At 42.0% G+C, this 12688-nt stretch overlaps 2 protein-coding genes across 4 annotated transcripts in view; both read right to left on the reverse strand.

Moving 5' to 3' along the window:
• dip2bb (disco-interacting protein 2 homolog Bb) overlaps window positions 1-4509 on the reverse strand; it is a 31889-nt gene extending 27380 nt beyond the window's left edge. The window contains exon 1 of the mRNA XM_026349475.1: window positions 3873-4509. Within this exon, the coding sequence (XP_026205260.1) occupies window positions 3873-3957 (85 nt within the window). The 5' untranslated portion in view covers window positions 3958-4509. The remainder of the gene's footprint in view (window positions 1-3872) is intronic.
• A 348-nt stretch (window positions 4510-4857) lies between these two features.
• atf7b (activating transcription factor 7b) lies at window positions 4858-12525 on the reverse strand. 3 transcript variants are annotated; one of them, XM_026349477.1, is made up of 12 exons: window positions 12434-12525; window positions 11304-11363; window positions 11092-11188; window positions 10796-10920; window positions 10546-10671; window positions 8481-8632; window positions 8090-8186; window positions 7846-7965; window positions 7611-7751; window positions 7137-7325; window positions 6907-7012; window positions 4858-6757 (listed from the first exon to the last, which is right to left on the reverse strand). In XM_026349477.1, the coding sequence occupies exons 1-12, from the start codon at window positions 12515-12517 to the stop codon at window positions 6522-6524; spliced, it is 1533 nt and encodes a 510-aa protein (XP_026205262.1). In that variant the 5' UTR covers window positions 12518-12525; the 3' UTR covers window positions 4858-6521. The 3 variants fall into 3 exon arrangements, with proteins under 3 accessions (XP_026205262.1, XP_026205261.1, XP_026205263.1); XM_026349476.1 differs by having other exon boundaries at window positions 8090-8189; XM_026349478.1 differs by having other exon boundaries at window positions 6617-6784; window positions 8090-8189.
• Window positions 12526-12688: the final 163 nt, after the last annotated feature.

The raw sequence follows: 12688 nt of genomic DNA on the forward strand, positions 1-12688 counted from the left end.
AGTTTCAATACTACATCTACCAGTGTTTAACCAGGCTCACAGCTCAGCTATGCCGGTGTGTTGGTAATCCCACTGCTTTTGTCCAGAATGAAATATCTTTATTTTAGTGCCATGAAGTTCAACACACACATTTACGCCCCCTCAGGGTGAATTATAGGGACGTTAACATCCCCTAACCTTTCTCCTCTAGAGCCACATTTTGGATTTATGCAATATTGTGGTTTACAATGAAATAGATGCAAAACTTGACATTTCCATCAGATTTACTGTGAGCATGTTAGAGTGCTAATGTTAGCATTTCACTCAAAAGCACCACGGTGCCTAATTGCACAAGGCTCTAAAAGCTAAATGTAAAAATTAGTCATATAAGACCTTGATAACAGGATTAGGATTCAAAACACGAGTAAATCAAAGACTGTGTAAACAAAACCAGGCAACTTTCACTACATGCCAGTTTTCAGTACTCAGTGTAACAGACGTATCTGAGAGCAAAGCCAAGCTCCATCTGTCTTCGAGTGTGAACAGCATCTGTATAAAGCAAATGATCTCCAGTCGTTCTCAATCGCGTTCAAATACATGCGCACTGCGATGCTCGCACACTCTCAAACAGAGCAGCTTAAACAGATGTGGTTCAGAGCTCTGAATTCCAGTCCAGCTCAACACCAAGTGTTTGATCCCCTCAATGGGTTTCTTTGTGTCCTTACAGTCATGGAGGTTACAGTAGGTGGAGCTGCTCTCTCTCTCGCCATCTCATGTGCTTTTGCTCACACACACAGTTGCACACAAACACAGAAACATACAAACACTCCAGTTTGACAACTGCCGCTGTGAAAAAACTGCTGATGCTGATGAATATTTCCCCCTGTTTGTTGCTAGGGGAGTCCCATCTATGGCGACAACAATAGGGGGATTGTTGCCATGTAAAAGATCTCCATGAGAAAGTCTCTGACTGACTGGGCGGCCAGCTGCCGCTCGCCTTGTGCAGGCCGAGCGCCGCTGAGCAGACGGCGCTGTAAGACGTGGATAGAGAAGCAGGACATCTGGACAGTACCGGGCCTCTTTATTACAGAGAGAGTTGTCTCTGAGCTTAAGTTACACATGATAGAGCACGAGTCCTATGAGGTCCCAGCAGAAGGATGCTCAATCTGGGGGGTGTCACCTTATCATCTTACAACTGACTCATATTTACTCCAAAACACAAGTCACAGGTGACTCTGAGTGTCTCACTGTAGTCAAAGACTTCCAAGCTCGGTTGCGACTTGAGTAAGCTAAGTTCAAAACTTGGTTTGAGTCCAACCAGGGGCATTTTGTCACACCCTCTCTCTCTCTCTCTCCCCATGTTTCCTGTCAAACTATCAAATAAATGCTCAAAATGCCCCAAAAATAAACAACACAGTTGACAACACCATCATTTTTACTTTGCAAAGTATTTCCGTGGTTTTCAGCTGCCACATGCAGTTCAGATCATACGTTTGTAACGATAATGTTTGTGCTACTAACTGTTGGAGGAGCACTGTGTGCTCAGATTTCACCAAATGTATTAAAAGCCACTCGTCGACATTTCATTGTTCAGCAGGACAACAGTGCTAAACATAAGATTAGGCCGAAACAACCAATCGGGTTGATCTCATTCTGGCTGAGCAGCATTCCAGCTGCTGATCCAGACTAGAGGCAGAGAGACCCCACAACAAGCAAGAGCTGAAGGTGTCTGCAGCGTTGGCAGAGCATCACCAGGGAAGACAGACGGCATCTGCTGATGTCTGAGTGTCGCCGACTGTTACATGTTAGATAATATTACAATAACAGTCAACTTCCGAAGATTAACGAGGCTCAATAGCAGCAGCGGGCGTGTGTCCAACACTTTTTAGTTCCCCCCATGTTTCCAGGGGAAACTAAACGGTGACATACACCTCTGATCAATGCCTGTTGTTGCTATGGTAACACGTTAAGCTATTAAAGTTGACTGGAGTCGGTTTTCCCCTTTTGCAGCATGTTCCTCTATTTGCATTGATCTCTCAGGTCCCACCGTATATCTACCGACTCAAGTTAAACCTGAGACTTGGCCCTTTAGCATCTATTATTTAATTCCAGATCAAATATGTTATGTCTAACAAAACTAAGTAACTGATACTGGTCTGGACTGTATGGGAGAATTTAGTGCTTTTCTTTGTATTTAATTTACATTTTTCAGACTCATGCCAAAACGAAAAAGCTAAACATGTTTCTATCTTTGAACTTGTGATGAGCATTTTTACTATTTTCTGTCATTTATGGATTAAACAAGTTATTGATAGAAGGAATAAATAATAATTGATAATGGGATTCACTGTATGTTGCACAGAGGATATCGAGCAGGCTAAACATCCCTGTTTTCTACTAAATTCATTGTGTTTTTTAAACTTCTGAGATGGTACACAATCGAGGGAACCACTGGAGACTTCACTTAAAACCTTAATCTATAGTCAATTTGTGCATCATAGTCCTCGAACAACATGCCGCATCAGGTTAATTACCACAGTTGACTTACACCCTTCAAAAAAAACATTATAACAATTTATAACAGTCCAATAATTATTATAAACTATACAATCATGTGATCTTATCCATACTGTGCACTCGATGTGACAGTGATTTCCTATCACTCACTGTCTCTAACCAACGTTAAGTGAATCGAACATACAGTGAACATCCCCTGCTCCATTATCACACTGATCACTGCAGACTATTTCTAACCAGAGCACATAACCAAGTGAGCAGCAGCTCAGGTCACAGCTGCCACAGCTGCGCTCGGACACCTCGTGAATAGTGTCAATAAAAACTCACATAATCACATAAAGGATAGTTCTGTTACTTTAAGGAAAATGCTTGAAGTAAAGTAGTGAAGTAAGAAATGAGCTTGACAGGGAAAGTCACACTCGATGTTTGAGAAAGACTGTTCAAGTCCTCGAACACATGTCCTCTGAGAGCTGTTTCCTTTTCATGAATGAAAACACTGATGTGTTTGTGTGCACTGATGATGGCAAACAGTTTCCACTGCCATGATTTCAAGTTTCACCTGTCCTCCCACTTGGGCAGGACAGTTTCAGGTAGCCTCTCCTTACGTGTCTGTCGTGCACCAGGGACGGTACGCCATCACGAGTGGCACATACGTCCCCCCTGCTCGGCTCTCCATGTGAAGCATAACATTACTCATCCACCCCCGGGCACCTGAGAACTGCACGGCTCCAATCAAGCTGCTGCACTGTGATTCACAGTGTGAGGAGGAGACTTGCATAACAGCCAGCACCATATTCCATTTTCTCACAGTGGTGTTCATGAAACAAACAGCCTCTCTGTCTCTGCTGCCTTTTCAGGGTTCAGGCTCTGAGAGCAGCAAAGCTGAGCATTGGTGGTGGTGGTGGTGGTGGGGGTGGGGGGACACAGCATCATTTAGTGTCCACTGATGTCTGAGGCTGCACAAACACAAGGCTAGGGTGACACTAGGATGCCAAACCTGACCCACTTTCTGCACAAGAGCTGTATATGCGCATAAAAAGAAACATAACAACACAGAGGGGGGGGGGGGGTAACATTTGCAAGAGTACAGATATAAACAATACATTTGTTCATCGCATGTGATGCAGCCTGTGCACATAATCCGGCGTATGTGCAACAATGATAAAGAAATGACAGGAGGAGGAGGTCAGTGTGTTTTCATCAGTTGTTGGAGTCGTGCTCGGATGCACTGCAGCAGCTCTGGGTCTCGGCCAGCTGACACTGCCTGTGACTGTTTTCATGTAGGCCTAAACACCCCTCAGGATCAACAATAAACTTGGTCTGCACGTTTTACCGCGGGAGCCGCAACTGTTAAAGCCGCTGAGCGGAGACCTTACCCTCGGAGAGCTCCAGATCCAACTCCGCCAGCTGGTCCCTGACCTCTTTAGGCAGAGCCGACAGATCAACGCCGCGGTCGGCCATGGTTGGAAGCACAGCAGCCTGTGGGATGTTCGCGATATTTCGGATGGCAGCAGGTACGGTCCAGCATGAAGCAAAGTAGAAAAAAAAACCAAAAAAAAAAAACAAGGAAAATCAGGATGTAGAAGTGGTGGTGTTTACTCCATCTCCGCGACTCCCCGACACCGCCATGACTGTGGGAGATGGGAACAACTCGCCAGAGGAGTCTGTCAGTCACATGACCAGGGCTGATGGTAATTGCCGGGACAGGATGGTGGGAAAAGCAGACTCTCTGCTCCCTCTGCTGTCGTGTTTGACAGCTGGGAGGCAAAAACAGCATTCCGCCAGATCCAGCTCACCTGCCTCCCTCCTTCAAGGTGGACAGAGTCCCCTTCATGCTTTTCGAGTGAGGCTGCAGGTGAACCAGGATTACTGCAAGTCCACATGTGAGGAGGCTGCTGCTGCTTCAAGACATATTTAAAAGCACAGATTATATATTTAAAAGACTGTCTGTAGCAGAATAGGTTCAGAAATCAATGTCTTTAATTCGATATTATATTCGACTTTGATGTAAGTGATGGGAGACAAACATCAGTTTGATTTAATCTAACTTTATTAGATACTTCTTTGATTTGGTTAACTGAAGCTGCATCTGAAAACATTTTTGCTCTGAAAAGGAACTGTGTGTTTTTTCCTGCATCATTTCCATGTCTGTACTCATTATACACAACAGAACATCTGTGAACTGTTGTGAACCTATCTTTTAAAGCATGATAGAAAAACAGCATCAATATGTCTAAAATATTTCACCTGTTCTTTTATCATCATAGGCATCAGGAGGCTTTCTAATGTTATAACTAGTTATTAATACTGTGACTTGAATCAGGATAGACAATGAATCAGACAGTCCATGTGGAAACATGCTGATGAACTTTTCTTTAAATTTATTTTATTATTTGCCCAAGACAACTTATTCATTAGTTGAGACTATACACAAGTAATGTTTCCATCCTGAGGCCTGAGTATTTGACAAAACTCCCTCCATTCAGATATCTTCAAGACACATTTTCCCCCCCCCCATGTGGTTCAACCTCTGTTAAACACATAAAAGACGTCAACACTCTTTAAGAAAATAAGGGAACATACAATCACATGATGGAAAACCCCTAACATACCCACAGAGAAAAATAAACATCTTAAAACAATGACATGTTTAAAAAAAATACACAAGAGGAGAAGTACAATGTGGTATAAAATAGTCTGCACTGCAAAACCTAAAATTTCAATAGAAGCACCTTGCACAAGTGTTAAACCTACTTCATGATACAAGACGGGTTTCTTTAAATGCTGGAAAGCACCCAGGTGGAGGACGTCTAGTCACCAGTCTTAATTCACTCGCAGCGCTCTTCATTCTTCACATTGTTTTTATGTGGTCACCTCACAACTTTAGATTAACCTGACATAAACTAAACTCATCTCAGTAGCTGGGCTACACACATCCGCTAAATGCAAGAACATTGATATTCAATAAAAAAATATATTGCACTACTCTTTCCTTTACTGAAATGCCTGGTTAAATGATTTTAGATCTATTAGGTTTGATTATCATTTAAAGGCCTTCTAAAGCTAACCATTTCACATGTGTAAAATTAGGACTGAGGATGGAATCCTTACGTTGCAAGGACAATTTTTGCATCAATTATTAGATGTTAAAAACAGAAGAAATGCAGATCAATTACCAGTGATAGCATGATGAAGCACAAACAAACAGTGGTATTTTTTTTTTTGCCTTGAATAATGCATGCAGTCAATAGGGTTTGATACATACACGAATAATGTAATAACATCTATTCCAGGTGGATAAAAACTGATGATTTTAAAAAAAACACAAAAGGCAGGCAGACACCCAGAGTAAACTGCGTACACATCTACAGTTTGGTTTGTTATGCAAAAGGAAGACACAGACAGAAGTTCTAAAGTAAAAAAACAAAACAAAAGATAACAACAATCTTTCCAGGCTACCCTTTACTCCAATCAATTAGCCAGTCTCTCATCATACTTTCACTGCATCAACAAAACCTTTTGAGAACAAACAGTATCAGACATAGAACTCTTTCCTTCCAAATAAAAATTACAGAATCTCTTACAGTAAAACTATCAGCCTGGAAAGCAACTAACCTCATCACAGCCAGCGTGTGGGACAGAATTGGACCGAAGCTGCATTTTAAAGTCAAACTAAAATAAACAAATAAATTTCATTCATACTTTTTTATCCCAATCTAAAACAACTTCCAGTTGTCATTACTGAACAAGGAATTACCCCAAACCCTGCAGAGTGAGTGTTCAATGTGTTATTCATATTTACACACACACAGAGACGAAGTTTCTCTGCACAGGGAACCTGCTGGGAGTGGAGGGCTGACGGAGGCACTGTGCCCTATCTTTGTGTGATTATCATTGGCTGTGAGGGGAGAACATTATCTTAGTCTGGGGTTTAGGGTGGGGGCGGATCCCTGTTTTCAAACACTTTGCACCAGTCCGGCCTCGAAATGCCACTCAAGTTCACACTGGCTACCTGCGTCAGCATATCATCTTGGGGCTGACTGTGACTGCGTCGCCATAACAACCCCCCCGGGTTGGCCAGAACCCATCCCGGCCAAGACCGACATAGCCACAGCTTCCGCAGCACGGACACTCAGCCCATTGATGGTGGCCACTGGGCTGGAGGCGGAGGCAGGCGGTGATGGTCCATGTTGGATAACTGCCGCTGGGGAGCTGATGGGTTCAGCTGAAGTTTCCCTGGAGGTTTCCTCTCCTCCTGCAGCTAGAGACAGAGAAAGAAACATTCACCCTTAGAGAGGTGAGCGAGTAAAAAGAATACATTAGATGGATGAGATGACAGATGAATCCCGACAAAGTAAGTGATTCGATGCTCGAAGCTCATTGGTCTGTATAATGATGTTTAACGATTACCTAAAAAAGCAGCCTTCTTCTGCATAACGGTGACAGGACAGTCTTTGTGGGCTAGAAGGAGCTGCTTCAGCTGGGCCACCTCATTCCTCAAGAGGGTTACTTCATTCTGTTGGCAATACAAAACACACGGCATATAAATCATTCTACACCATCTTGTCAAATCGTCAAGGAGACTGATTTTCGAGTGTGATTAAATGGTCGATGTACGCCCTGGACACATGATGACTCACTGTTAGGGAGACATTCATGTTAGCGAGATCCTCTGCTTTCTTCTCCAAAGAGTTAACCCACAGCTTTCTTTTCTGCCTGCAGCGGGAGGCAGCTGCCCGGTTTCTTTCCAAAAAACGCTGCCTCCTCTCGTCCGGATCCATCTCTGAAGCTCGCCGTCGCCGGCCCCCTGTTGGCTGAGCAGGGGACACCTTTGGAAAGCAGAGAAGGCAAACATGATCACACTGGATTACATTAATGTCCTGAGTTTAATGTCCTCCCCCCTCTGTAAGGGAAGAGGGAGCTGACAATTTGTCATATAATTGCTGTCATTCCATCCTAGACTATAATTATTAACCTATTTTCATCCATCTTACATATTCTGTATATATACTGAGTTTTCTGTATTGCTGTTATGCTGTATTTGTGTTTGTGTGTATCCTTTCTGGTTCTGGATCCCTTTCTTTCTGTCTGTGTTGATATCCTATGTGTACTACCTGGGGCTGAGCAGGTGATGGTGCATCAGAGTTTTGGGTGGGCTGCTGGCTGTACTCCTGTCGCTGGGGGACAGCTGGGATTGAACCACCAGCCCCATCTTGTGCTCCCGGGCTCTGATGAGTTAGAGCTGCCTTAAGCCGCTACACACACACACACACACACACACTTCATTTAATGTGAAGATCACAAAAATGTGCCTACAATACTAAACATAATGGTAATGACTGATCTCACCATCTTGGTCTCAGAGTGCAGACTATATCCAGAGGGGGAGGATGAACCACTGCTTGCTCCCCCAACTGGAGGTCCTGGAATCCCAGGGATGTTAGGCACTGTGTTCACTGCCCTCGCAACCTGCACATCCGAACAAATATGCATACAGAGAAAGACAGAAAAAAAGGAGATATGAGAAAGCACACACAAAACATCCTCCAATGTACTTTTGTTTAATGTTTTTACAGTTTTGAAAATTACTTACAGAAATAACTGAGGTCAACTGCACAGGACTGGGCAGAAGAGGGACAGTCTGCCCATTAGGGAGGTGCCTCATCAATGGATACGAACTCGTTGGGGAGCTGCTGAAAAAAATGAGATACTTGTAAATGGCTGTTGCATTCTGTGCACTGACAAAATACAGATGGAACCGAAGGCAGAGCTTCTTTCACTTTTCTCTCATTAGCTTCTGTTACATCTTTTGCATCTGTAGTCTGAAAACCGACAGTGATAGAAAGCTAGAAAAATTGTTGAAGCTGCCCTTTTGTTTACTTTCACAGACTTTACTTACTACAGTTCTAATGTATTCAAGATAGCATCTAGGCTGATCAACATATATAAGCGCAAAACAATTACTGGAATACGCTGTACTTTACCCTAGCTGCCTGTTGGAGGGTGGAGCTTGTGTGATGACGGATGTCGGAGATGGCAGAGTTGGGTGTAGTGGGTCATTGCTCATGTGAAGTGGAAGAGAACCTGGACGCACAATCGTTGGAGTAGGGGCAGAGCTGGGCTTTGTGAGAATCTCCTGTTGACACATCAAACATCAGCATAAATTTTCCAATTACACTTTACACATTTTGTCTGTCATGAACAGAGAGAAAAAACACTTGCTGTACATACCATGATAAACTATCGTTTATCCACTCTAAGAAGATTTTATACAAATGCAACCATACAAAACATCAGGCCAGACTAGTGCAAAGATATAAGAGTTCAAGAGTACATCCAGTATCTAAACTCAAAAGCCAACATACTGCAGCTAGTGCTGTTAGAGGATCGCAAATGCCCAAAACTTGTTGTCATATCTATATTTTTCCTTTGTTGGTATGTGATCAAAGTATTAGTATTGGTATAGGAAAGCATAAAATATTAACAGGCCTGTGCTGCACTGTGTGGAGTGTTGACTGCACCTTTAGGTATCTGAGCGCATCAGTCCACGTCTCGTGACTGAAAACTATGAACAACCACAGAACCAGTTACTGTTTATCAGTCTGTTTGATGTCTCATTAAAGCAATCGGCAGTGGTGCTTAAAAGTTTAGTCAACAAACGAGCAAGTGTATTTTTTGGTCTAATTTGGTTCCTTCTTTCTAATTTTATAACTGGCTCAAAATCTGATCATAGTGTACATCATATTTATGCAGTGAAAGAAAATTCTAAGGGGCTCACAGACTTTCCAGTGCCACTGTAGATATAACTGATGTTGTTGTTGTGTTGACAAACAGGTATTTATCTCCAGACAATTTTTCTTTTTTTCCTTTCTTCTTCTGCAAATTTTGAGGATCATTTGTTCAAGTGATGTGGTGGTTCTGAACCTGCCCCTAGATGAAAACTGCCTACACATATAACAAATAGCTCATTTTTGTTCTACAAATATGGTAAGCAGAGACACACCAAGTCAAAAGCCAAGTGCATTCCGGACTGGAATTATTTTTCCTCTGTGAACTCCCATTTCATACTTCTTCAAGGTATTTTTGTTTTGCAGTTAGTTTGTACAATGGCAAGAAAACGTATGTGAATGGAATTTTGTTTCTGCATTAATTTGTCATAAAATGTGATCTGATCTTATTCTGAGTCAAGGGTATTAACAAACATAATGTGCCTAAAATAATACACAAATAAATTCTCATTTTTCATGTCTTTGAACAACTATAAAAGAGCAAGTAGAAAAAGCATGTGAATGTGAAAGTATTGGAATTATATGCTATGAAGATATATGGTGTTATTTGTAATATTTTTCGTATTTGTTAATACTCTAGACATGTTTTGACAAAATAATGCAGAAAACCATGACATTCCAAAAGGTTCACTTACTTTTTCCTGCCACTGTAGTTTAAAAAATATAAACCCCAAATGCCCCTTGTGGGCATTATTTGGTTTTCAAGCTCAGGTCCTATACCTCAGATCTTGAAGCTTGATCATAGTATTTTAACTGTGCAGTATTTTAACTGTTCATAGAACTACGCTATTCTGGATGGAGATCTTGGATGTTGTTCCTTGAATCTGTGGAGCCACTCTCCCAGTTCAGGGGTCACAGTCCAGATTCTTCTGAATACTACATGGACCACTGTTGCCTTTACCTTCCACATCTTTTCTAGCTCTTCTCTCAGCCCTTGGTGTTGTTGGAGCTTCTCATGTTCTTTTATGCTGATGTTGCCATCACTTGGGATTGCTACATCACACATAACACTACAGCCTTCTTCCTCTGTTTGTCCACCACTACTTTAAATGGTTGGTTAGCCAGTAACGGTTTGTCAGATTGTATCTGGAAGTCCCACAAGATCTTTGCTTAGTCATTTGGACAAACTTTGAATGTTTATCCTATCCGAGACCAACTATGTTTTGTACATTTTACTTTTCATTTAAGTTCATTATAATAACATTGATCCTGACCACAGAAATCCACAGTATGTATCAATACCATGTACTTTGATTCTCACCCTTGAGTCTCTGCTGTCGTCTGACATACTGGAGGAAGAATCAGGACTTCCAGGTGGAGTGGAATCAACTTCCAAAGGGCCCTCATCTTCATTTTTTAATTCAGATGGTGTCTGTAATAGTGCAGCCTAAGAGCAGAAAGCAGACAAAAAGTATTTCAGATCATATCAAATAAAAAATATCACAATTTTTTATCTTACAACTTGTGGAAACATTGTACCATTGCTTCAACATGTATATCTGTATTCTTACCGGGTGTTTTGTCCGCTCATCCTCCTGTGCTTTGCAAAACTCCTGCTCGAAGGAGCTGGCCAGCTCATTGAATAGCCCAACCTCCTCACAGTTCTTTAAAAAGCGTGTGGGTGTAGGAGTCTGGTCTGCAAAAAACACTGCCTTGGTTGAAAATATTTGAGATAGAAAGCTCTCCTTCCCAACAGACATCACAGAACCATATCAGTACAAATCTTTAGAATACTGACAATATTATTATTCCTCTGGCTAATTCACATGCATTCACCAAACACTAATGTAAATGGTAATGTCATTACCTGCAATGATAACAGAGTCCGTTCTGGCAGGACCAAATTTTAATGTCATTTCATGCTTGTGTTTATGGACTGACAGGTGGTCTTCATTAGTAAATCTCTGCAAACAAGAACACAGCACATAAGAATAATATAGCATGGAATTCACAAAAAGGATATAAAGTGTGGCTTCATTTTAGAATAATAATAGCATAATAACAAACTGAGAAATCTACCTGCCCACATCCAGGGGCAGTGCATACAAAAGGTCGATCATCCCCCATCTCACAAATGTTCTGAAAAAGAAAGTATAGAAATAGAGCAGCTGTTATCCATTTGATTCTATTGGCTGTCAAACAATAGATGCTCAAGACATATTACTAGTGATGGCTGAGTGCTATTGTTTCTATTTTCTATAGTGTAACTTATTTACCGATGTATGCTTGTTCCAGATGATCGTTGGTCAGTTTTTAGCAGGTAACGTTTATACACAAGTGGCTGACCAGAAAGTATTTAGTCACTGTAATGTTCGCTTGTGTTTTAAATTTATCAACCTGCATCAATCTCATGCACCTATTCAAAACTAGCGTTATAATATGTGTGTGTACCATTAATTGCATAAGCTCATCCGTCATCAAAAAACACACTCTCACATCTCATTAGAAAGCAAATAGGCCGAAGACTGTGGGTCTGGTTGGAGAATCTGCCTCTGACTCCGTTGGGGTATGATCGGGCATTAGCGTTAGCCTTTAACGAAAAGGCACTAGAGGCATAGCAAGCTAACTAACGTTGCCATGCAGCCTAGCCTATAGTGCCTTAAAGTCGTTGCCGCTGGCTGGCTATCAATCTTGGGGTCGTTTGGCTATATAGCAGGCTAGCCTTGGGGGCACAGTATACGGACTGTAGATGGGTTAGCAAGAAGTGGAAACTATTTGGCTGATTCCGAGAAGGGCCACAAGCTAGCATCATCTTAACGTTGGCCACTCCAAAAGATCATTTCTACAAACTGACAGCCATGTCATTCCAACGAACGGTAAAACTAACATGTAGAACCTAATTGTGGATAATAGGCGGTTGGACACACCTCGTAAAGCAAAGGTTTTAGTATAGCTGCCACCCAGTGCATAGCTAGCTAAGCTAATGCTAAGTGCTAACCGAAGCCCCGTTAGCTTACCTTGTGAGTTCACATCTAACGTTAAAGCCAAGTTAACTAACGTTAGCACGCTTATGCTAACGAAAGCTAGGCACATGAACTGGCTAAGCCTCGACCACATTCAAACATTACAAGCTTCGTGAACACTGGCTGAATACATTTCGAAAAACATCAGTTTTTACATTAGATAATGATAAATGTGTCATAACTCACCCGACGTATAAACAGCCTTTTGAGCCCCCCTTCCCTGCTCTGGACAGTGCTGCCTGGCCGTTGTTGACACTCTGACACTTCCATTAACGAAACATCGCGAGATCTGCGACTTGACAGTATTACGTAACAAGATCGATGTGCAGAGGGGAACGTAAACACGAAGACGTCACATATTGATGTGACATTTTAAATTGATGTCCTCCCAGTTTGTCTATTAACTCAAACTTTAATTTAACGTCTATAGGAACCATTCCA

Source organism: Anabas testudineus, chromosome 5 (genome assembly GCF_900324465.2).
Source record: "Anabas testudineus chromosome 5, fAnaTes1.2, whole genome shotgun sequence".
NCBI classification, from domain to species: domain Eukaryota; kingdom Metazoa; phylum Chordata; class Actinopteri; order Anabantiformes; family Anabantidae; genus Anabas; species Anabas testudineus.

Coding starts and splice junctions, on each gene's coding strand:
- atf7b (XM_026349476.1), bottom strand. CDS start 12,517: ATGGAAGTGTCAGAGTGTCAACAACGGCCAGGCAGCACTGTCCAGAGC. Junction 8,190..8,480: donor CCCTCCAACAGGCAGCTAGG/GTAAAGTACAGC, acceptor CATTTTTTTCAG/CAGCTCCCCAACGAGTTCGT. Junction 7,966..8,089: donor AGTTGACCTCAGTTATTTCT/GTAAGTAATTTT, acceptor TCGGATGTGCAG/GTTGCGAGGGCAGTGAACAC.